This window comes from Neoarius graeffei, chromosome 11, assembly GCF_027579695.1.
Source record: "Neoarius graeffei isolate fNeoGra1 chromosome 11, fNeoGra1.pri, whole genome shotgun sequence".
NCBI lineage: Eukaryota > Metazoa > Chordata > Actinopteri > Siluriformes > Ariidae > Neoarius > Neoarius graeffei.
The window spans coordinates 55,538,825-55,565,468 of record NC_083579.1 but is presented as its reverse complement, the minus strand read 5'-3'; the positions used below and the strand labels follow the sequence as shown (position 1 = coordinate 55,565,468).

The following is a 26,644-nucleotide window of genomic DNA, read 5'->3' as shown; positions in this document are numbered from 1 at the left end:
GGATCTCTGGTTTCATCCCACTGTCTACATACATAGCTGTGAAAGAGTGTGTCCCCATCCAGGGTGTACAATAACCTTGTAACTTATGTTCCTGGGATAAGCTCTGGATCCACCACGACCCTGACCAGTGGTTACTGAAGATGAATGAATAAATTTAAACCACTGCCAAGCTGCCACTGTTGGGCCCTTGAGCAAGGCCTTTAACCCTCTCTGCTCCAGGGGCCATGTGTCATGGCTGACCTTGAGCTCTGCACAAGCTGGGATATCCAAAGAAAAGAATTTCATTGTCTGTAATATATGACAAATAAAATCTTCTTCTTCTGGGCTACACAAAATAGCTACTAAAACCTGTAATGGATCCAGAAAATGATTTTAAAAAATAAAAATATGGAGTTGGCAATAAAAATTCAGCAAAAATAAGATGGGAAAAAAAAAAGTTGGACCAAAACATTTTCAAAAGAAGCAAAATGATATTAGATAATAATAGAAAATAATTTAAAAGCACATCAGCTGCAAAAGTCTGGACATCCATTTGCAATTAAAGGTAGACGACCTTTCAGATTTTTCAAGTGTAGGTCATAAAAATAATTTTCTCTGACACCCAGTTATTTTTGTTTAGTGGAATGAAAGGTAGTGAATTTGAATCACAGACTTTCAATTTTACGATACGTTTTTAAACTTTTTTTGTACACGGTGGTGTAGTGGTTAGCACTGTCGCCACACAGCAAGAAGGTCCTGGGTTCGAGCCCAACGGCTGACGAGGGCCTTTCTGTGTGGAGTTTGCATGTTCTCCCCGTGTCCGCGTGGGTTTCCTCCGGGTGCTCCGGTTTCCCCCACAGTCCAAAAGCATGCAGGTTAGGCTAATTGATGGCTCCAAATTGACTGTAGGTGCGAATGTGAGTGTGAATGGTTGTCTGTGTCTATGTGTCAGCCCTGCAATGACCTGGCGACTTGTCCAGGGTGTACCCCGCCTTTCGCCCGTAGTTAGCTGGGATAGGCTCCAGCTTGCCTGCGACCCTGTAGGATAGGATAAGCAGCTACAGATAATGGACAGATGGATGAATTTAGGGCCACTTGGCCCTAAATTCTCTGCCATTTTTTCCTGCTTCAACATGACCCAATTCAAGATACTACATCATGCATCACATGGTGGGCTTTCCCCGTTCGAGCAAGGCATTGTGGGATACAAAATTGAAACAGGAGAGAAAAATGGAGGACGTGAGTGTGCGAATGAAACGTGGAAGCCTGACTACAGTAACGGAAAGTGAGAAGAAAAGACATTATGTTGTGAAAGAAAGGAAACGCAGGACTAAACATAAATATCAGCGGAGACGGTGAGATGATCGAAGGTAAACTTATGCATGCGCACATGCACTTCCTCTGTTTGGTTGACTGCAGGAACTGGGTGATCTCGTGCACATTATTTGCTATGGAATCCCTTGTAATTAGATATGTTCTCAGTCACAGAATTGCCTGATATTTTGTGAGATATTAAGGAAATAAACATACATCATTATGACCAAGTTTCAGAGAGAACTAAATTTTATTAAATTGAAAGGCAGTCTTCCTTTAATTAATTGCTAAAAGCATTATCTGAGAGTGATAGAGCTGAAGAGCCTTCATTGTTATTTCCTGTTTTGAGAAGGATTTGAATTTGAGCTGTATTGCTAAATATATATTATTTACCAGCTGGGAGGTCCGTATCATGAAATACCGTGACCGAGGTCTTGAAATAGAGGCCGAGGTCAGTATTTTCAAGGCCGAGGTCATGGTATTTCACGATACGGACTGACCTTAAGCTGGTAAATAATATATTTATTTTTTTCTTTACCAAATTCTAACAGAAAATGAGAGCGCCCGAAAGGGAGACCATATTTAGAACAAACCTGCTACAAGCTTGTTTTGAGCAATTCCAGCGTTATGGACGTGACACTTGAACTCAAAATGGCAACAAATGACCCAGTGCATGTTTTATTGTCTCCCAGTATTTAAACAGGTGTTGCATATTTTAAGGCTGTACCATACTGGAGAAGTGATAGAACAAGAACAATTCCCATAGTACATCTAGGGCATGCCAGAAAATGCCAATAAAAGATGCGTTATGGATGTGACAGAAAAAGTAGCCTATCACTTTTCTTGGGTGACTGTACATTTTTATCAAACTCTGTGAAATTGTAAACCTAATGTCGAAATGGAGATATCCGTTTGATAGAGGGGTCCAAGGTGAATATTAAAAAATCTTTGTTTAAAATATTTTGTATTTCATGCAGAGTTTCGGAAGGAAAAGTCAGCGTTATGGATGTGACGAAATTCCGTTATGGATGTGACGCGTCTGAAATAGACATGGCATACGTTTAGAAAATCAGCAATTTAACCACCATAACCCTTTGAAAAACTCTCTAAATATCAGCTAAAACTATCAAAGTTCTTAAATAATATTTAGGATGGCTATTGTTTTGCTGTTTTGTGGATTTTAGCATACATTTCTGTGGCTTGTGGCAATAATATAGAATTGTACATGATCAAAGTTGATTTTAGCTTGGGGTTTACATTATAAGAAAGAAAGACTGACAGTGACATATTAGGTTGGTTACAAATTGGTTCAACTTATTCACATCTGTAAAATACAGGCCTAGGTGATATCTCTGGGAGTGGTTTTGATGTATTACATGTTGCTTTATTTTTGCATGGTGAGGTTGACATTTACATGGAATTGCCCTTTTCGGCTTTCTCCTGAAATGGTTTCTTTTACTGGTATTTCGTCTTCCTCAGGGTAGTAAAACTTGCTTTCGCTGTGAACACTGTCGTTATCGCTATCCGTGCTGTAAAATTAATGCTGTTATACTGAGAAATGCGAAAATAAATGTTGACAAAAAAGTGCTACTATGTTTGTTGTTGTGAACGAGCGAGTCGCTAAAGGTCCGTAACCGGGGTCTGTATCGTAGGATTCTGGACCGCTCGTGAGCCAATCAGAGCGCACGATTTGATGGAAACCGGCCCGCGAAAAAAATAAATACAGATATTGTAGAAGAAATTTTAAATTAATTTATTTAATTATTTATTTATTTAGTTGGTTGGTTCAACAAACCATCTTTACGACTTTGGCAGTACTGTTATTATGAAAAGCGTTTGCATTGCTTTTTTTTTCACTGCCACCGTTTCCAGCTTCACACTTCTACTCGCCTGCGTGTTGATATTGACGTCGCTTCAGCTTTAGCTGCAGAGCTGCTCAGCCTTTCCCCGCTGCCTGTGATCGATCAAGGTAAAGCTGTTCTGATGCGCTCTGGCTGGATCCACAGCCTCATGTGCACTTTTTACATGAACTGGAAGTGAATGTCACCGCTGACATGGTTGCGTTGTTTTGTGGATTTTACACTGAAGCTAGTAACTAGCTGTATTTAGCTTTTGCAGTGTTGGAATGATGTCAGACAGACGTTTTTGTAAAATATGACCCTAACGGACCACAGTGAGGTCTTTAGACTCTTTTTGATGGTTTCTGTTTGACACCCATCTGTTGAATGTGTGAGAGCTGCGCGGTGGGTTTCCCTGCAGCCTGTGAGTGTCGGAGGGAAGAAGGAAAGCATCAGCTGATGAGGCGGTGAAAGGCTTCGGAGTTGAGAGCGCTGGTGGTTTATGCGAGCTGTGTGTGTGTGTGTGTGTGTGTGTGTGTGTGTGTGTGTGTTTTATTGTCCTGTTTATACAGATGGAGAAAGCAGAGGCCACATCGGAGCTCCAGTCCAGACTGTCGTCTCTGTCCGTTTCGTCTTTCTCCGGCATCGCGTCCAAAACCTGTGACTCCAACCCGCTGGACAGGTACCGAGTCTGTTTCACTTCCACACGTTCATTTACAGCGGAAACGCAGTGACACCCCGACCCGACTCCGACATCCCGATCCCGACCCGACTCCGACCCGACATCCCGACTCCAGGGGCTTCACTGTGTTTATGTGCGCGATTATGATTTAACAGTTTCGCAGAGTTGGATGTGAACACAGCTGCAGCCATACAGTTTAATGTACCCCATGCTGGCATGCTTTTATAGATTTAAAAAAAATAAACTGAAATAAATAGCTGTGTAAGTCTTGTTGGACTTTAGTGCATCAATTCAAACTGTTCAAATCATGAAAAGTTCAAAAAAAGTGTTCTTAGTTCCGCTGCTGCATTATCCCACTGGGTTGTCGCGGCCGGGCGGACAGTTTAAAGGGGATGATGAGTACGGAGACAGATCACACACCCACATTAATCTGTTAGAGCAATGAGTTTGGCAGCTTTTTTATAATCATGAATTTATTCTAGTAAATATTGCCATGCGTATGTAACAGTGACGTGAACTAGTAGAAAGGTATTAGCAGCATCTTTCTACATTTAGACTGAAATCTTGCTGTCTGATGAATAACTTTTCTATATTTCTGCGTAAATAGGACTTAAAACATCATCAGGTTTTCACACAAGTCCTAAAAGTAGATAAAGAGAACCCAGTTAAACAAATGAGACAGAAAATATTATACTTGGTCATTTATTTATTGAGGAAAATGATCCAATGTTACACATCTGTGAGTGGCAAAAGTATGTGAACCTTTGCGTTCAGTATCTGGTGTGACCCCCTTGTGCAGCAATAACTGCAACTAAACGTTTCCAGTAACTGTTGATCAGTCCTGCACACTGGCTTGGAGGAATTTTAGCCCATTCCTCCGTACAGAACAGCTTCACCTCTGGGATGTTGGTAGGTTTCCTCACATGAACTGCTCGCTTCAGGTCCTTCCACAACATTTCCATTGGATTAAGGTCAGGACTTTGACTTGGCCATTCCAAAACATTAACTTTATTCTTCTTTAACCATTCTTTGGTAGAACGACTTGTGTGCTTAGGGTCATTGTCTTGCTGCATGACCCACCTTCTCTTGAGATTCAGTTCATGAACAGATGTCCTGACATTTTCCTTTAGAATTCGCTGGTATAATTCAGAATTCATTGTTCCATCAATGATGGCAAGCCGTCCTGGCCCAGATGCAGCAAAACAAGCCCAAACCATGATACTACCACCACCATGTTTCACAGATGGAATAAGGTTCTCATGCTGGAATGCAGTGTTTTTTCCTTTCTCCAAACATAACGCTTCTCATTTAAACCAAAAAGTAATATTTTGGTCTCATCTGTCCACAAAACATTTTTCCAATAGCCTTCTGGCTTGTCCATGTGATCTTTAGGAAACTGCAGACGAGCAGCAATGTTCTTTTTGGAGAGCAGTGGCTTGTTCAGTGTTCTCCTGATGGTGGACTCATGAACATTAACATTAGCCAATGTGAGAGAGGCCTTCAGTTGCTTAGAAGTTACTCTGGGGTCCTTTGTGACCTCACCGACTATTACATGCCTTGCTCTTGGAGTGATCTTTGTTGGTCAACCACTCCTGGGGAGGGTAACAATGGTCTTGATGTTCCTCCATTTGTACACAATCTATCTGTCTGTGGATTGGTCGAGTCCAAACTCTTTAGATATGGTTTTGTAACCTTTTCCAGCCTGAGGAGCATCAACAACGCTTTTTCTAAGGTCCTCAGAAATCTCCTTTGTTCGTGCCATGATACACTTCCACAAACATGTGTTGTGAAGATCAGACTTTGATAGATCCCTGTTCTTTAAATAAAACAGGGTGCCCACTCACACCTGATTGTCATCCCATTGATTGAAAACACCTGACTCTAATTTCACCTTCAAATTAACTGCTAATCCTAGAGGTTCACATACTTTTGCCACTCACAAATATGTAATATTGGATTATTTTCCTCAGTAAATAAATGACCAAATATAAAAGTTTCATCTGATGATGTTTTGGGTCCTATTTATGCAGAAATATAGAAAATTCTAAAGGGTTCGCAAACTTTCAAGCACCACTGTACCTGCTGCCTACATATGAAAGCTCAGGCTTACCTGGGACTTCCCTGAAACAGATGTTTATTCATTGCAACGTTCACTGCCCTGTTCAAAGACCTGCTGTGAGATTAACATGGGGCAGCCATGGCCTGAGGTTGGGCTGAAGTGCCCTTAAGCAAGGGCATCTAACCCCCAACTGCTCCCTGGGTGCTGTAGTATAGCTGCCCACTGCTCTGGGTAGGTGTGTGTGCGCGTGCGCGCTCGTTGCTCACTGTGTGTGTTCACTGCTCCGGATGGGTTTAAATGCAGAGGTTAAATGTCACTGTGGGCTTAAAGGATATGGGACATGAAACATAAAAGCACGCTATATCAGTTTCTTTCCATTAAAAATATGAATTAATTGCATCAACAAATACAAAATCATCTATTAAATTCAGCAAAATCGTTATATTCGTGATGATTATATGGCATTTCTGCTCGACTTCCGATATGCATTTTTTGCAACCGGAAGAGCCGCTGTCACGTGATCATGCGTCACAAAAACTTTCGGGCACAGCACAAGCGGGTAGATGAATGGAGAAGTGGATGACAAGAAAATTGTTTTTATAGTCTTTAAAGTACATTGGACATCATGGTGTATTGTGCTGCTTATGGTTGCAATAATTCCAATGGGAAATGCCCTGGAGTAAGTTTTTTTTGCATTCCCCAAGGACCCGAAGCTGAGGAAAGTGTGGGCTCACCTGCGCATGCGCAGTAGGCTTGGTAGGACAACTTTACAGAACACATGTTGAAAAAAAACTTTGCACCTACTGTTTCCCACGAACTGTATTCGGACCATTTCACTGAGGATTCTTTCAACGTTAATACTCGGGTACTGAGCGATATTAATTCATGAAACAGGAAGCATAAGGATGAGGGAAAAAAAAAAAAAAAACAGTTCACATCGGGAAGCCGCACACACCTGCGCCAGGCTGCACAAATGCGCGCAGCTTCCCGACCCAAACCGCCTCTCTCTCATCCTTACACTTCATGCCTCATGCTCCATGAACAAACATCGCTATTTTTTAAATTTTTTTTTAAATCGGGTCTGCGCGATTCAGCCGTGAAAAAGGCGGCATCCGCCGAAAGGCGCGCTGTTTGCATCCCTGCACGGAGGCCAGGGGACAGGGCAGGAATATTTTTGTTGATATGAGTGATCCGGTGCGATTTCGCGACCTCCTTGTTGAAGACCTCTGCGCTAAGCGACTGAAAGCCGAGGTAAGGGTTAGTATTATAATTTTGGGTGTATCAATTACTGATTATCATAATTCTGACTCGTTTTGCCATTTTGAATGTTTTCATCTCGGACTCTGGAAGCATTGTATCTCAATCAATCTCGAAAAATATCAGCAAAAAAAAAAACTAGCTTGCAACGGACTTTAGCTAGATCTATGATGAACTTTCAATGTATGATACAAAAATAATACTTCTTTCAACAGATCATTAGCCTTTGAGCAGAATTGTTTTTAACTTACCAGGAAGTGTTATCCAGCCGACCGCTTTCAGCCCATGTTTACATTAGACCATATCAGCGGATCATCAGATTAACGTTTTTAAAACGATTAGTGTGCACACAGCAACACCAATACACGATTTGCGTGCACATAGCAACGCCAATACACGGATACGCTCGGCTCCGCAGGCATCCTGCGCTCCAAATCACTCCGCCCTGAACAGCGAGTGCCCTCTGGAGGGTGCGCACTCCGGCCCTGCGCAGCTCACACAGCGCGCGAGTGAAGTGCACAAGCCACGATTCGGGACTGAGCCGCTGTGTGTGTGATCCCAGCGCATATCACTTACTACTTGCAAGTGGAAGGATGGCAAGCCTAAAGACAATCATAACTACACAATGGGCAGTATTTGCATCAGTATTTGCAGTATTTTCATACTTTTATACTCTTTAATGAAAGGTGATACAAGGCGGAAGTCCGCGCCGTTTTTCAGCAGTCGCATCACATGACCAACGCCAGTGAATCAGGAAGGTGGATGTCACAGTGACGTTGTCCAATGAGACGCCAGCTAGAGCTCAGCACAGCGTATCCGCGTATTCTGAATGTTTACACAGCACCGGAGCTGACACGATCTGGATTGAATACGTGGACGCTGGCGGATTCCCGTTTCCCGGCGTTTCCAGGCGGTTTAATGTAAACGGACAGTGCATCCGCGAAGAAAACGAGACAGATACGGTCTAATGTAAACGTAGCCTCAGTTTCATGAGGGCTGAATGAACTCTCACTCTCAGAATCATCTGACCCGTCAGAGTAAAGACAAGATCTATGTTCATGTGAATTTCCAGCTATCGGTTCGAATTGATAGGGTCTAACTTCACATCTCTGTGAAACATCGGGAATATCACTGTCGATGGTGTCCATTTCGGTAACCTGTTTACATTAGATTCCCAAGCGCTGGCTCCTTGGAAAGTTTTTGTGACGTCACGGGTCACGTGACCACCTAGCTCATTAACGAATCCTTGTTTTACGCTGATGTATAAAAAAACTTGAATAATGTGGTGATTTTCACATTTTTGACGCCCTGCAGTGATTTAGATGGCATTTCTTATGTCCTTTATACATAATTATGCCCAGGTAAAAATCCATGTCCCATATCCTTTAAATCTGTGCTATGTGTGACACATAAAGGCTTCTTCTTGGCTTACCTGTTTTGTATTTGTCTTCAATGTTGTATTTGTGTGTGTGTGTGTGTGTGTGTGTGTGTGTGTGTGTGTGTGTGTGTGTTTGTTTTTTTAACTGCAAGCCGCACCCTAATTTCCCCTGGCGGGACAATAAATCTGACTTGACTCATCACAAGTGGAGGAATGGGGGGGGGAATTGATAAGAAGTTAACTAAGTAGAAGGTTGAAAGAATCTAGTGTGATTTACTTTTGTACGTGTGCTTGTATAATGTATTGCTTCTCACTTTCTATCAAGAAATATGAGGTGTGATGGGTAAGGCTAAAGGTGGTGAGAGACTTTGATTTATTAAAATTAATTGATTACTGTTTCCCCAAAGAAAACGCAAGGCTAATTTCTCTCCAACTGATAAACAGCACTGACTCAATCTGCACTGAAATGGAGTTCACTTTTTTCTTTTTTAAAAACTTGTTCATTTCTATTTTTCACTCCACCTAGTAAACAGTCAGTACTTATTACGCTTTCAGTCTTTCTTGTAGAGGTGTTGCCATTTTGTCAACGTCTTACCTGGTGCTTGGTTGGGCTTTTTTGTGTGTCTGTACATTTGTACCCTCTTCACCTTGATGTGTTCCAGCCATGGGTGAACGCAGCAGTGGAAACCAAGGCCTCTTGAGCCAGTCCAGGTCTGCAAGCAGGACTTTGATCTGTTCACTGAACTCTGTACAGTCACTGTGGGCAGAATGAGTAGTTGATGCACAATTGGGAAGTTGATGAGGCCCCAAGCCCCAGAAAGGTCAGGGGAAGGGGATAATGGTGGAACTGATGTTTTATACCCGTGCAGTTTAAATTGTCATTAGCATCATTGGTCTGATGAACTTGCTGCCTAATAAGCAAAGTAAAACATCTCGCTGGCAGCCCTGTCCTTCATGTGTGGGCTCAATGTACGGTTAGTGGTGAAGACTGACGTAGTTTACTAGTTTAACCAATAACAAACTTAACTAGTTAAACTATTAGACTACATCTACACTACCGTTCAAAAGTTTGGGGTCACTTTGAAATTTCCTTATTTGTGAAAGAAAAGCACTGTTCTTTTCAATGAAGATCACTTTAAACTAATCAGAAATACACTCTATACATTGCTAATGTGGTAAATGACTATTCTAGCTAAATTCTACTAAATGTCTGGTTTTTGGTGCAATATCTCCATAGGTATATAGAGGCCCATTTCCAGCAACTCTCACTCCAGTGTTCTAATGGTACAATGTGTTTGCTCATTGCCTCAGAAGGCTAATGGATGATTAGAAAACCCTTGTACAATCATGTTAGCACAGCTGAAAACAGTTTAGCTCTTTAGAGAAGCTATAAAACTGACCTTCCTTTGAGCAGATTGAGTTTCTGGAGCATCACATTTGTGGGGTCGATTAAATGCTCAAAATGGCCAGAAAAATGTCTTGACTATATTTTCTATTCATTTTGCAACTTATGGTGGTAAATAAAAGTGTGACTTTTCATGGAAAACACAAAATTGTCTGGGTGACCCCAAACTTTTGAACAGTAGTGTATCTGAACGGTGTGTGCCCGGATGATAATAAAGGAGTACAGTTATTTTAGGGTGACCTCTAAAGAGTGTAAGCCTTACCAGTACAGTATGTATACATATCAGTCTGTCTATATATATTTTTTTGTGTTAATTTTCCCACCTTGCTGAAATAACACAACTTTAGCTCGCTAGTTACATTTAATACAAAGAATTGACTAAATAATGAAAACATTAGCTAATTTACATGGTGAGCTGGATCGCCAACATCTGTTTTTGGTGTGGTTTATCTAACCTGCAGCAATGCCATAGAAAGGACCACAAGATTAAAATTAAGTGCTGCCGAATAGACAATACCAATCCAGGTATTTGGTGGCTAGCTTGCTTCTAATACGTTCATGGACCGCCACCTTTTCTGCTGCTTCTGCTAAAGTTCTTCTGCCTTGCGCTGTAGACCATGCGCAGTGACTCCATGGCAGTTGCATTGCGGCCACAGAGTTCTTGTTGCTTATAGGGATCGACCGATATGTTTTTTTTCAGGGCCGATACCGATTATTATGGAAGTGGGATGCCGATAACCGATATGTGCAACTGATAAATGTAAACATTATAATTCACATGAAATTAAACATAGCACACACTGACACAGACCTTCATATCCATGAAATGTATATTTAATTGTAAAATTGAACATGAAATTTTGTGCAGGGAGATGCCAGCAGCATTTGTACAATAAAGTCAAACATTAGAATAAAATGAGAAATAAAATAATAAAATAAATATTCACCAATAAGAAAGTAAATCACTCCCTACTATATTACAGCTCAGTATTTTCAGTGGAAAATAAATGAAAATACACTCTGGATTCTTTTACACTAAGAACTAAGTAAGCCTTACCAACTTCAAGTAGTTTTTAAATAACAAATCAAGTGTAGGGAGCTGCCTGCAGCATTTTTTTAAAAAGTAAAATCAAACATAAAGTAGGTTATCACTCCCTATTATGTAACAACTTAACAAGTAACCATCTACATTCTAATGCTTTTAATGCCCAAGCCTAATATTCCCAATTTAGGAGGATTATATTGTAGTGAAGGAAGCATTTCATGTAGTTTCAGCAAGACTAGTTGGTTGAAGGCTAATTCAAGTGCTTCCTTCCGTAAGCTAAGTTTGCCTGGCTACACAGATGCAAATGGACAATTTTAACAAGTAGTAGATGAAGAATGTAAACATATAATGATGTTGTGCTTTTGCAACTTGTGTGTTTGTGACTTATTGCAGCAAAAGCAGCATGTCCTTACCTTGAAGTGGGAGTGCCCGAGTGCCCATACGGCCGCCTTGAAACAGTTCACAGCGTTTAGCTACGCGTGTTGATTGGCTATATCTCTTGTGCCAAACAAATCAGATGTTGTGGTGGGCGGGACCGTGTTCTTGAACTCAGAGAGGCGAGTGCAGGAAAGGACGTGCAGTGACAGTCGCGTTAGAAACGAAATGGCTGCAAAAAGGCATGTTATCGGCATATCGGTGGAAATTATGGCCGATACCGATAACCCTAAATATGCAGAATATCGGCCCGATATATCGGCCAAGCCGATTATCGGTCGACCCCTAGTTGCTTATGTTTTATTTTTAAAGAGACACAAATATTTTGATCATTTTTAAAGTCCTAAAGGTGAAGCTTCTCCAGAGAAACTCCAGAGTTTATTGAAATGCTGGAGTTCGGGCTCATTTTGGCGTTCAAGCGTCTTGCAGATGATTAAAAGTTTTTCAGATTTCTGACTATAGACTGTGTTTCTGTGATGGCTTATACCATCATTCCTTTCAAGAGCCTTGTTAATTCTGTTGGACAGTGCAGGACTGCCTAACCCTGTTACATTTGATATGAAATTGCGTTTTGCTGTAGCAGTTCAGTATGAGCTGATAGGGTTCTGGAGTACAGAACACTGAGGCACATTTGTAATGACTTGCACTGCACTGCTCCCTGGGTTGCTTGTGTTTTGTAGCTCGCACCATGTGGGTCAAATTTCCTGCACCACTCGGGTGAAACCAGTCTGTTAAGTGTATTGCACAGGTAATTTGTTTGTGCTGTGTTTTTTCTGTCAGTTTTTGAGGAAATGTGCCTGTGTATATTGCATTACATTAATGGCATTTAGCAGATGCTATTATCCAGAGCAATGTACAACATACCCGGAGCAGATGGAGGTTAGTTGTCTTGCTCAAGCGCTTCAGCCATTCCTGCTGGTGCGGGGAATCAAACCAGCAACCTTTTGGTCCCAAAGCTGCTTCTCTAACCATTAGGCCATGGCTTCTCCATATTGCTTTATTATGCTTTACGGTCATTATGCTGAATCATCTTTATCATGCATGAAGTTTATACAACCCCGATTCCAAAAAAGTTGGGACAAAGTACAAATTGTAAATAAAATCAGAATGCAATGATGTGGAAGTTTCAAAATTCCATATTTTATTCATAATAGAACATGGATGACATCAAATGTTTAAACTGAGAAAATGTATCATTTAAAGAGAAAAATTAGGTGATTTTTAAATTTCATGACAACACATCTCAAAGTTGGGACAAGGCCATGTTTACCACTGTGAGACATCTCCTTTTCTCTTTACAACAGTCTGTAAATATCTGGGGACTGACGAGACAAGTTGCTCAAGTTTAGGGATAGGAATGTTAACCCATTCTTGTCTAATGTGGGATTCTAGTTGCTCAACTGACTTGGGTCTTTTTTTTTTTTTTTTGTCGTATCTTCAGTTCTATGATGCGCCAAACAGGGCTCTACACTTTTTTTTTTTTCAGGAGCACACGTGCTCCTAAGTTAAAAATTTTAGGAGCACAGGGAAAAAAATGGGGGCACAAGTAGGTTTTCATTTTAAAGGTTTATTGCAGCGCAAACCTTAGACACACCAACACCATAAAATGCAAAATTCAATTGAGAACGAACGAATGAATGAATAAACAAATGAATAATGAACAACTGAATGAATGAACAAACAGTAGCTAAACAGAGAGCAGAGCTCAGCAGAGCTAACAACATCATCAAGGACAGCTCCCACCCTGGCTCAGAGTTCTTTGACTTGCTGCCCTCAGGCAGGCGTTACAGGTGCATCAAAGCAAGGACCAACAGACTCAAAAACAGTTTTTTCCCACAGGCCATAACCACCTTGAACAATTAGCCTTTTTCACATTACGTCACTTGCAGGGGAACTCGTATCCGTTTTCATCCTTTTGAATGGAAGAAGAGGTATACGGCGGCAACATATGTTAACAAAACTGTGTCATTCACAGATAAGATTGATAATATTGCGCATTGTTGTTTATCATTACGTATTGTTAGCGACCATTCCAGTCACCTATCTGCCTTGTTTTGGAAAGGAAGTTTACTGACTTTCTATGGTTGCTACTTGTTAGCCAGCAGATTAGCATGCCGCCTCTTCTTCCATTCACAAGGCTGAGAACGGATGTGAGGTTCTTCTGCAAGTGATGTAATGTGAAAAAGGCTAATTACATGCACTGACTGATGCCACTTCTGGCAGGTGCAACAATGCACCAACAAGGACCTAAAAGGACAACATTCTCACACTTGCCTGATACACTGCAATACTTATTACAGTGCAACCTCACAGAGCAACTTATTAGTTTTTATAGCTTTTGTATATTTATATTTCTACACTTTTACATCCGTACCCAATACAATGCAATACCAAATACAGTGCAATATCCTGAGTTTTGTAGCTGAACTGAGTTTCTATAACTAATGTGCAATTAACATCTGCAACTCAACACACCCAGTTGTGTGTGTGTGTGTGTGTGTGTGTGTGTATATATATATTCTTTGTTTTTCTGCTGTGTTGTATGTTCCCATCTAAATGTTTGCACTGGGGTGTGTGCTTTCCATCTCATTATATAATTTTCCCGCACCTTCTCCCGTCGTTCTAGCTTTCTTCACTACACTTTCTTCCTCGTCCGTTCTTTTATTCTTGTTTCCACCATCATTGCTTTTCAAAAAACGCCGTTATTCTCTGCATAGCGAATATATTTCTCAGCTCGGTCCGAACCAGCTCTGTTATCTCAGTTGAATGATCTGATGAATCCCTAAAAAGCACTTTTCCCACCTAATGCCACACCCACAACATACAACCGTGGGAAAGAGGGGCAATCACAGAAAGATGAGTAGAAAACGGGAAATGTTACGGGGGACATCCCCCCCCCCCCCGGCTACCGTGGGAACCACCGCAGTGCAAGACAGAGGCAATGCACGCAAACAGACAGGGAGCAAGGCGCAGGCAGAACACACATGCACGTACACAACACTGAACACACACACTTACAACAATACAAGCCGTTACTCGTTATACTATATTAGGTAGGTTATCCAGCGCTGGATTTACATACTGTGCAGTTTAACGTTTGATACATTTTAGAATGTTAAACTCGTCGCGTCTGTGCTCAGTGCTTTCCTAAATTGTCGGCCGCAAGAAGCCCTTGCACGAATGCGCTTTTTTTTTTTTTTTTCCGTCATTCGCATGCCGAAAAATTCGCTCGCAAATGCGAGTGAAATGTGCGCACTGTAGAGCCCTGACGCCAAATGTTTTCTATGGGTGAAATCTGGACTGCAGGCTGGCCAGTTCAGTACCCGGACCCTTCTTCTACACAGCCATGATGCTGTAATTGATGCAGTATGTGGTTTGGCATTGTCATGTTGGAAAATGCAAGGTCTTCCCTGAAAGAAACGTCATCTGGATGGGAGCATATGTTGCTCTAGAACCTGGATATACCTTTCAGCTTTGGTGTCTTTCCAGATGTGTAAGCTTCCCATGCCACACACAATAATGCAACCCCATACCATCAGAGATGCAGGCTTCTGAACTGAGCGCTGATGATAACTTGGATCGTCCTTCTCCTCTTTAGTCCGAATGACACGGCGTCCCTGATTTCCATAAAGAACTTCAAATTTTGATTTGTCTGGCCACAGAACAGTTTTCCACTTTGCCACAGTCCATTTTAAATGAGCCTTGGCCCAGAGAAGACGTCTGCGCTTCTGGATCATGTTTAGATACGGCTTCTTCTTTGAACTATAGAGTTTTAGCTGGCAACGGCGGATGGCACGGTGAATTGTGTTCACAGATCATGTTCTCTGGAAATATTCCTGAGCCCATTTTGTGATTTCCAATACAGAAGCATGCCTGTATGTGATGCAGTGCCGTCTAAGGGCCCGAAGATCACGGGCACCCAGTATGGTTTTCCGACCTTGACCCTTACGCACCGAGATTCTTCCAGATTCTCTGAATCTTTTGATGATGATATGCACAGTAGATGATGATATGTTCAAACTCTTTGCAATTTTACACTGTCGAACTCCTTTCTGATATTGCTCCACTATTTCTTGGCGCAGAATTAGGGGGATTGGTGATCCTCTTCCCATCTTTACTTCTGAGAGCTGCTGCCACTCTAAGATGCTCTTTTTATACCCAGTCATGTTAATGACCTATTGCCGATTGACCTAATGAGTTGCAATTTGGTCCTCCAGCTGTTCCTTTTTTTTGTACCTTTAACTTTTCCAGCCTCTTATTGCCCCTGTCCCAACTTTTTTGAGATGTGCTGCTGTCATGAAATTTTAAATGAGCCAATATTTGGCATGAAATTTCAAAATGTCTCGTTTTCGACATTTGATATGTTGTCTATGTTCTATTGTGAATACAATATCAGTTTTTGAGATTTGTAAATTATTGCATTCCGTTTTTATTTACAATTTGTACTTTGTCCCAACTTTTTTGGAATCGGGGTTGTATATAGGAATTAAACCTCTTGTATTGTTGAGTTAAAGAGCGCTGTCAACAACTAGTCAAATTTATACAAAGAGAGAAACAATAATTGAATTTTAATTAAACATTTGCTTCCTCAAGGCTTCAAAGCACAGATCTTTCTCAGCCCATAATACACCCTGACAACCAGAGCCAAATGGATGCCAACAGCAATACCAAAGGATTACAGCAACCAACCAAGGTACGTTATCTCAGTCAGGGCACTTTAAATGATCATTTCTACCTTTTTTTTTTTTCTTTTTCAAGGATTTAATATATATGGGTTTGAATGATTGATTTTATTAGGATGAGTCAGCTGCAGAAGGAGACTCCGTGGAAAGTGGTACAGCTGAAAAATCCCCCCACCCTGGAGAGAGAAACGGTTAGTGCACCTCTTCCTAAACAGCCTCCGCCAACTGCTAGAAACCTTGCCATCATCTTTCATCATAGCCCACTGAGACCCTATTTTTAAAAGAAGTCTTGGGCATGTTCTCTCGCAGGAATTCTAGCAGAATACACGAAAGGTTTTAGATGATGATGATGATGATTTTATATACAGTGCTTAACAAATTTATTAGACCACCTGTCATAAAAGCAAGAAAACACAAATATTTTAGAAATCTCCTCAAATTTGTTTAAAACTAAAAAGTTAATGGTTATTTATTAGGAAAACAACAAAATGAGACAACTAAATAGTTTTTGTTTATAGATAATAACCAAAAAACTTGATCTTTTGTATGGCCTCCTTTGGCCTTGATAATGGCTTGCATTCTTGCTGGCATTGCTTTTACGTACTTTTCAACAGTCTCTTTTGCTGTCGTGTTCCAAATAGTTTGTAACTGTTCCCAGAGACTTGCTTTGGATGAAATTTTTGTTCGATCTATTTTTGAATCCACTAAATCCCAAATCTGTTCAATAGGATTCAAGTCGGGAATTTGACTTGGCCAATCCATCAGTTCCAGTACTCCAGATTCCCTTTTCTTGGTCAAATAGTCTCTGCACAGCTTTGCAGTGTGCTTAGGGTCATTATCTTCTTGGTATATGAACCCATGACCAATCAGTTTCAGTCCAGAAGGGATTCCATGATGCACCAAGATGTTGTGGCAGACCTTCTTGTTCATGATACCATTGATTTTTCACTAATTTGCCCATGCCGTTTCCAGAAATTGAACCCCATATCATAATGGAACCTCCACCGTGTTTCACTGTGGGTGCAATACATCTAGCATCAAAATGTTCTCCAGCTTTTCTGCGGACATAAACACGATGATGCTGACCAAAGAGTTCAAACTTGGACTCATCCATCCAGAGTACCTTCTTCCAGTCATTTGCAGTCCAGTGTTTATGCTCCCTAGCAAATCTGAGATGTTTCTGGATGTTTGCAGTCCTCAATAACGGCGGCTTAGCAGCTATTCTTCCCTGTAAGCTTTGTTCCCGCAGTCGTCTGCTTATGGTCATTCTGGAGACTTTTTCGGACTCTGATCTAGACCTATTCATCTCCGCCTGAAGATCAGCAGAGGTCTTCCTTCTGTCTCTAGTACTTAAAATCTTGAGGTGCCTGACATCTGCTTCAGTCAGCTTTCGTTTTCTGCCTCTTCCTTTGCACATTTTGTAGGTACCAGTCTCGGCAATGGAATCCAAAGCATACTTGACCACACTGTGAGAACGCTTAATGTCTTGCCCTATTTGTCTCAAAGACCATCCAGCATCACGGAGTGCTTTAATGCACACTCTTTCCTTTTCAGTCAGTTCTCTGCGTTTTGCCATTTTGAACAGAAGTGAGGAATTTCAAACTGAATTCACGGTTTTTATACCCAAATGTGAGCTGACGACCAGGACATCTTTGACAAGTTAGAAATTAATCAAGCATAATATTTGAAAATTGAAACTAATTTTTCTACTTAGGAATGCAAGTAAATAATTTGGTATTTTAATAAAAAATAACACTGTACTTTGCTATTTAAAAAAAAAAACAGTAAATTTAAAAAAATTCAGATAACACTAATTTTATTTTAGCATTAAAAATGTCATTTCAGTTCAAGAATATGCACATACTGGTGGATTAACCATTTCAGAAACATAAACTATTTTTGTGATCACCATTACTGTATATTTGTGGTTGCTGTGGCATAAACCTTAAATCAGGTGGTGGTCTAATAAATTTGTTAAGCACTGTACTTACTTGCCACTTTAGTAGGAACATCTGTACACCTGCTCATTCATTCATGCAATTATCCAATCAGCTAATCATGTGGCAGCAGTGCAATGCATAAAGTCATACAGATACAGGCTTCGGATAATAATCACATCAGACTGGACTGTTGAAAATGGGAATAAGACCAGCAAGTGTTTACTGTAGCTTCAGGTTCCTTTTCATGGCTGACAAGAGTGGAACCTCATGTAGACTTCTTGTTGATCTACCTCAAGGTTCAGCATGCTGTCTATTCTGAGAGTTTTTTTTTTGTTTTTTTTTTTAAATAAACTCAGCATGGTTGTAAAGAGTGAGTTATTATTGCCATACTGTCAGTTTGATCCCATCTTTCTATTCTCCTTTGACCTCTCTTATGAACAAGGGATTTCTTCTCTCAGAATTGCCACTGACTGACTTGATGATTTTTGTTTTTTCACTCTATTCTCTGTAAACTAGGGCTGCGTACCTAAACGTAACATCAGGTACCGGTACAGAGGTTTAGGTACAGGTCCAGACCTGTACCTGAACAGTTTGACAAATTAACATGTGTTCTTCTGAACTTCTTCAATAATGACAGAAACATTAATAAACTGTTGACAACTTAGTATCTTTATTCAAAGAAAACCGAACATAACTAGGTTTCCTACCTCAACTCAGTCACCCTCTCAGTCTCATACTTGGTTAACTTGGGACAAAAAGTCATAAGTTGTCTCACAGCGAGACAACTTGCGTTCTGGCCCCCTGAAAGCTTTGTTACGTGATCCCAGACCTTACTGGTCTTCCCACGTGGCATGACAAACAAATTCACTCCGCGCAGTCCGCGGCCTTTAACTTGCACGGCAAAATTACACAAAGCAACAAAGGCCGCCAATGCCAGCAAAGGAAAAATGGCTGACCTGCTTTTGAGTCTTTTTGACCAATCAGAACGCTGGATCAGCCAAGCTCTCGCAATGTCTCGTGAGACTGTGGCGAGAGGATCTCAAATCAAAGATGGCTCTGATTTCAAGTTTCAGCGCGGCATTTTACGTCTTTTCCAGTGCTAAATTTTCGTCTTTGTGGTAGGATTTACGCATCTTCAGTCACAAAATAAGCATATACTTGGTGTAAATTTATATCGGTACAGTACCGGTACTTCATGATCCGGTATTTTGGACCTGTACCGAATCGATTTTCACGGTACAGTACCGGTACGCAGCCCTACTGTAAACCCTAGAGACTACTGTGTGTAAAAATCCAAGGACATCAGCAGTTTATGAAATATTCAAAACCAGCCCATCTGGGAGCAACAACCCTACTGCAGTCAAAGTCACTGAAATAATATTTTTCCTCTATTCTGACCTTTGATTTGAACATTAACTGAAGCGCTTGACCTGTATCTGTATAATTTTATATACCGTCATGACTGCCTAATTGCACGAATGAGCATGGGCACAGATGTTCCTATTAAAATGGCTGAGTCTATACGTTGTTTGATGACTTGATTGTTTTCAGTATAGATATTTGTGCTGCTGTTATTACAAGTTTGCACTGTTTAATTATCACAATCTAATTCTTATCGATCTGAGAGTATTCTGAATGATCTCAAATGACACCAGATATATTTTCTATGCATGTACAATTTTTTATAAATTGTAGCTTGATTTTAAAAATACTTAACAATCATAATCACGTTTTAATGAAGGCTGAATGTTATCCATAAAGCAACAAAGCAGGCAAAGTTTTAGCAGTAAGACAATATGCTGTTTTGTCCGTACTGTCCAGCTGTATTAGAAACCCACCAACGAACATATAGCATTTCACCAGATGTGCAATTCTCTGACACAGCAACAGAGACTAGAGTCACAGGGATGTCCCTTCTCTCTTAAAGAAAGCACTACGTCAGGAATCCTGTGCATATGGCACAGGAATCCCAGTATATTATTTTCATTTTTAAAGCAAAATAAAATTTATTAACAGTCCTAACCTTTGGAATCAACACAACCCACATTGTATACATTCAGGATCATTACTTTTATATTTGAGAATCTTTTTGTATTCCTACCATTTATCAGACCTTCCTTTCGGTCTGTACATGAAACCAGTATTAACTGGAAAACAACCCTGTTGCAGCCTTACCACCTTTGCAGCCAGCCAACACATGGACCTCTGTGTCCCTGAAAGAGTTGAAGGCTAAGCTGCGTCAGGAGAAGGACAGCGTGGTCACTGTTTACCGTGGAGACATTATGACTGTTCATGTACCTACCATCCCTGAGGCCAAGCACGTGTGCTGGGAGTTTGCTACAGATGGCTACGACATCGGGTTTGGGGTTTACTTTGACTGGTCGCCCGTTACCTCCCGAGCCATAACGGTGCACATCAGTGAGTCTAGTGATGATGAGGATGAAGATGATGAGCTTGAAGGTGAGCGAACAACATCTGTCTCTTTTCATGCCTTTTTGCTTTGATTTGCTGGTAGAAAATCTGAAAACATTTTGATTTTATCCAGTCCGTTACACAACAGGACATAAGCTTTAATCACTGCTAATTGAGTGAATGTTTTGTTATGATTTACAGTAAGATATCAGAGGGCAACCCATTCAGTGCTCTCTTCAGCATCATTATTTGTTAAGCACACTACACGCACACAATTGTAATCTGTGTGCTGACTGATGTTGGCGGTTAGGTAATGAAAAGGATTACGGGATTGTGTTCACTGGTATGCATGTGTCTGATGCTGATTTAGAAACCCAAGTCATCTATCCTTATACTGTAATCTATTTGAAAAACTGCACACTGAATGCAGTTCCTTTCAATATTTCGGATGACCCCTGATACTGCTGACAATTCTGATAAGTAAAAAATAAATAAATAATGCTGTATATGCATAATATAATACTCTAAACATTCAGCATGTGCAGTTTTTTTAAGTTGCATATTTGTCATTAGGTTCCCAGGCATGAGAGCACATGATGTTCTCTGTTTAGTGGTTTGCATTAGGCACTTTTTATTTATTTATTTTTGGGTTCTGTGGCATTGCAGTATATGTGTGACGAGTATAACTGATTACCACGGACTTGCTCTGCAGTAACGTGTCAAATGGGTGACCAATGTCTGTGTGCACCAAAGTGACTAAACAGCAGTGAGATGAGCAATATTTGAACTGGGATTTTCTTAGTGCTGTGCAAATTATGTACGACATGTTAAAGCAACAATTTTTTTTGACAATTGCCTTAAATGATTCTTTGGACCCTTCATATGGCACATGTGGCTTATGGTTTATAGCATTTCTTTACTTACTCACTCAACTTTTGTTCCTACCTGCAATTTGTTCCCATTTATTGTCTGACGGTAGCCGAGTAAACTAGACCCACCCGCCTAGCGGCCAAAAATATTTTTGCCTAGCGAGTGGGTCTAGCCTCGCACCATATAAACAAAAACACCCCGGGCATCAAATCGTGCCCGCCAATCACAACGCAAGGTTTTTGTTTGGATTCTTTGGGCGGGCTTTTGCAGGAGTGACGACAAAGCTGCGCGACGCTGGAGAAAGCACAGCAGGAAAGATGGCTACGGCTAGTGAACAGCGTGCGTTTGACTCCGCTTTGGAATCAGTTTTAGAAGAATTAGACTTGGAGTTTTCGTTGAAACATGAGCAGGAAGAGGCTCTCCGCTCATTCCTTTTCAAGAAGGACGTTTTCGCTGTTTTGCCGACCGGCTATGGCAAAAGTCTGATCTACCAGCTGGCTCCGCTCGTAGCCAAAGGCTAGTTTGTGCAGTACGAAGAATTAATAAACAGCTTTGAAACATTACTTTTTGATTTGTTTCTTATTTTCCCGTTATTTTAAATTTAAGGGAAATTATTTCACCAAACACCACTAAATAAAAATAAAAACTCTCAAACAGTTTAAGCAAACCCTTGAAAAACACTTGGGGGGAAAAAAAGAGTGTATGTGGTACAGACTCCAAACTTGTGGTCATTATCTCCAAACTTCTTAATATCTAGAACCTGTTTATTAATTAATACGCATTTTGAAAAATTATTTATTTCAAGGTCTCCCCCACTGCTTTCTGTCGCTCTGACTACGTCACAGTCGCTGTTGCGCTGATTGGTCAGAGCGTTGGCCTATACGCACAGAGACAGTTTGAAAGACAGCGGGTTGTTCCTCCCATCCCCTTCGGAAATGTCTACGATCGAGGCCAGACTAAATATTCACATTTAGTCTGGCTTGCCAGGCTAGTCTGAAGGACCAAAATAGAAAAAATATATAATTTCGTGTCATATATGGCCTCTCATTAGAGATGTCCAGAAGTGCCGGTGACTGGCGGTAATCTCTGGCTACACAGACGGTTTACGCCAGCTACTCAATCCTGGGGGGAGGGGGACTTGCCTTACAATGTTCAAGCGTTTTTTTTTTTTGTTTGTTTGTTTGTTTGTTTGTTTTTTGTTTTTTTTTTCTTCTTCCTTTTCCTCCCTCCTTCCTATCGTCTCCGCTGCTCAAAATTTGCTGCAAGTCCAATTATTTTTGCCATGGAATAGTCTTCGATTTGGGTCATGACCGGAAGTGACATCATATTTGTTGATAGATTCTCATGCTCTGATTGGCTGAGCCAGACCATATGACCATGCCGTAGCATACATAGTTATGTTATACCATGTATGTAGTGATGTTACACAGCCAGGCAGCGTACTACAGACGGTAACTGAGAAAGCCAAGCACACATTCATCTGGAAGAAAATTTCATACATATTTTGCAAGTATTTTACATGGAAACAGTTAGTAATTTATTAGCTGAGAATGCACCAGAAGGCATGTAAATTTCAACATTTTCTGCAGCAGCATGCCCCCAGACCCTCTTAGCATTAGCACATTAGCATTAGCCACCTACTACTTATTTATTTTTTTTAAAGTCTGCTACTTCAGATTTTCTGGAGAATCCTGTCTCGTTAATGTGAATAGAAAGGAAATTGCAGAGTTTGTTGGTGACTCTGGTTAATGTACAAAGCTGTACTGTTAGCTCGCTTTGCTAAACTGCTATCAAAGTATAAAGCCTTGCACGTAAAATGTAAATCGAACAACTAATTTTCACACTGATTAGTGTGTGGTGGTTTTTTTTTTTTTTTTAATTTGTATTTAACTAGTTAGATATAGAAGATACAGTACCAGTCAAGTTTTGGACACTTTTTTTTTTTTTTAATTAATTAAAACGTACTTAAACGATTGTCATTTCTGTTTACTTAGTTGAGTGGTTCTTGACATAATATGGATTACTACAATTGTGGAATAGGAGTATAGAATGCCTTTGTCACTGCACAAATGTACAACGAAATTTAGTTCATCATAGGAGAGCAAAGCTGCTGCGTACGTGCACACTGCCACTCTTGGGCACTTCAGCCCAAGGCCTTCCTATGTTAACTTAACTGCATGTCTTTGGACTGTGGAGGAAACCCACGCAGACATGGGGAGAATATGCAAACTCCTGACAGAAAGGCCCCTGTCAGCCACTGGGTTTGAACCCAGAACCTTCTTGCTGTGAGGCGACAGTGCTAACCACTTAGACCACCTTGCCATATAATAATTATAATAATTTAAATGGCCCTATTTCCCATTTACTTTATTTTTTTTAAACTGTTTTGCTCTCAGACGCATTAAGAAGGCAAGACCTTGCAGTAATTAACATGTGTGCCTCATCAAAAGTTAATTGAAAAGTATTCCAGGTGACTACTTCATGAAGCTGGTTAAGATAATGCCAGTAGTGTGCAAAGCATCATCAAGGTAAACGCTGGCTATGCTGAAGAATCTAAAATATGAAATATCTTTTGTATTTTGACACTTTGGTTTAACACATTTCCATGTATGTTCTATATGATATTTCATAGATCTGATGTATTCAGTATTGTTCTACACTGTAGAAAATGGTCAAAATACAGAAAAACTAATGGAGTAGGTGCATCCAAAGTTTTGACTCTGTGTGTGAGATTAACAGGCGAGGTAGTAGGGTGGTGCAGTGGTTGGCACGGTCACCTCACAACAAGAAGGTTCTGGGTTCAAGCCCAGTGGCCAGCTGGGGCTTTTCTGTGTGGAGTTTGCATGTTCTTTCCGTGTCTGTGTGGGTTTCCTCCAGGTGCTCTGGTTTTCCCCACAGTCCAAAGACATGCAGTAAGGTTAACTAGCTATTCTAAATTGTCCATGGGGGGGGTGAGAGAGAGAGAGAGAGGTTGTTCCACAAGCCCGGAAATGGGAGGGTTCTGGCAGGAAGGGTATCTGGTGTAAAACTATGCCAATTAATATGACATCTGGATCAATAGGGTCCACATGGCAGTGACGCCTCGCACATAAGCCGGACAAGCTGGAAGAAGTGAATTAACAGAAGGGGTAGTCAACTGGGTTTTTATTTATTTATTTATTTATTTATTTATTTAAATGGTCTACCTGCAACATGAGCACTATCCTTTTGAATAGGACTGACTTTATCTATTCTCCACTTGAATAGGACTGACTAGATAAAGTCTCTGTCTCCCTAAGCTGCCAGCTTCTAAATGGGATGTCTCTCCCAATATAGTGAAATGTGAATATATTGGTATATCTATAAAACTCATTACTGAAACATGCCTGCTCCATAAATAAGGAGTAACAGTGTTTCTAATCATCTTATCGATTTGTAAATAATTAAATTATCCACTTTGTTCTTTTGTGTAAAGTATTTTGATATTGAAGAAACAAGTTCTTTGGCTTGTAAGCTGTGATTTATGTTCAACTGCTGAATTGGACCGTAAGACTATGTTTTTGGCATTTTTCTAGCTGGACCCATGGTTCCTGGAGATGTGGAGAAAGGGTCTAAAACGTCAGTCAACTCTAATTTGGGAGAGATCCTTCCTGTGTACCGTCAGGATAGTCACCTGGCTGTTCAAGGGGGTAGTCACAGTTTCCCAGGAGAAGGCACATACCTCCTAAAGTTCGACAACTCCTACTCCTTATGGCGGAATAAGACTCTGTACTACAGAGTGTACTACAGTGCCTGAGGAACCAAGAGCACATCTGCAGATGAATGTTTTTGATAATATATATTTTTGATCAATATATAGATATATATTTACAACACTGTATACATATCATTCCTGCTATTAATTCATACACTGATTTTTTTTTTTTTTCTTTTGATGCAGATTTTATTGTATAAATGCTAAGCCAAAATCAGCCAATCATATTTGTCCTAGTCTATATGAAAGGTTTTTAAACTTGAGAATTGTAGAGCTTGGTCAGTGTGCAAATATATTGTGTGTATTTTTCAAATGTGTGGAGAATTTGTGACGTGCCGATATACATGTTTTGTATTTATATTGTCTTGTTGCACCACAACATAACTGTGGTCTCAGTAATCGGGTAATACAGTGGTTCAGGGAAAGATGCTTAAGCAAATGAATTAATTGCTCAGTAGTATGTGGTGAGGAATAAAGAAGAAAAGGATGGAAGTGTGAATGTGTGATGTGGCACTGGCCGTTACTGACTCAGGTGATGAATACTAAGGGATATTTTTCATATTTATACTCCATTCACAGACAAAACAGCCAGTGCTGATCCTGCGTTGATTCACCTGGGATGCATTGACATGTTTATTGTTGTAGCCTTGAGGTGCTTTTCTGTACACTATCTAATCTTCATCTAATCCAAATACCAGTAGGGTTGCAGTGATGCAGTTGCAAACCCTCGGAGTAACACATTCAGATTTTCACTTTTTTTTTTTAAACCTGGATATTCAACTTCCATTAGCTCAGTCACTAGGGATATTGGCCACAGCCTTCCTTTTTATGACTTAAGTGCAAACTATTTCCTGTCACGAAAAGCCAAGTTGTAATATAACTAATTCAATATTTACATGACCCACCAGGTGCCATTTAGTGGATGGGGGGTTGGTGTGGTTTGGCACCTGTTTGCTTTCTGAATGGTTGTAAAGGTTGATGTGCTCTTAAACTATTATAGAAACATATGCTGCTTTATCTAGGTCAGCTAAATGAACAATGTTCTACACAAAGCTCTGTTGACAATCGTAGTGCTGTGCTGTATTTTTCTGTTAGTTTTTTTTTTGTTGTCGTTGACCAAGAGTACCAAAACAAGTGTTGACTTGAGGGAGATAACTGCTATAATGTGGGCAGTTCAGCAGCTTGAGGGAGTGTTCTGTTCATACACCTGCACTCAGTTCACGCACACGTCCCTTTTTTTTTAACTTCTGTTCGTTTGCATGTTTCCAAAGGGACCTTTCAATTGTGCTGCTGAAATACCCAATATTTTTTGTTTACCATGCTCTTGTTTGTGATGTATGAATATCATCATTGGTCTTCTGCTTTTACTCTACTGCTTCTGCTTTTTATTCAATAAATATTTGTATGTGGTAGACTCATGAGTTGTTTATTTAGGTTCCTTAACCTCTTCATTGTTTTTATTCTACTACAGTGGGCATTTGTTTTGTTAGTGGGTTTTTTTTTCCAACATATAAAACCATCTAAGATATCCATTAAAATGGACATTTATTAGCCAACTAACCAGCTTCATGTCACCTCTTCCAGTCTCAGAAATACTTCACTAAAATGAGGCATG

The 26,644-nt window shown here is 40.4% G+C and overlaps 1 protein-coding gene across 1 annotated transcript; it reads left to right on the top strand.

Annotated features, from left to right (window-relative positions):
* The first annotated feature begins 3,078 nt into the window (after nucleotides 1–3,078).
* On the top strand, nucleotides 3,079–26,441 carry tmed8 (transmembrane p24 trafficking protein 8). Its single transcript, XM_060933075.1, has 6 exons — nucleotides 3,079–3,262; nucleotides 3,704–3,813; nucleotides 15,986–16,085; nucleotides 16,190–16,265; nucleotides 20,184–20,474; nucleotides 24,851–26,441. Exons 2-6 carry the CDS (start codon nucleotides 3,704–3,706, stop codon nucleotides 25,069–25,071), a joined length of 798 nt encoding a protein of 265 aa, XP_060789058.1. The 5' UTR covers nucleotides 3,079–3,262; the 3' UTR covers nucleotides 25,072–26,441.
* The last annotated feature ends 203 nt before the right edge of the window (nucleotides 26,442–26,644 follow it).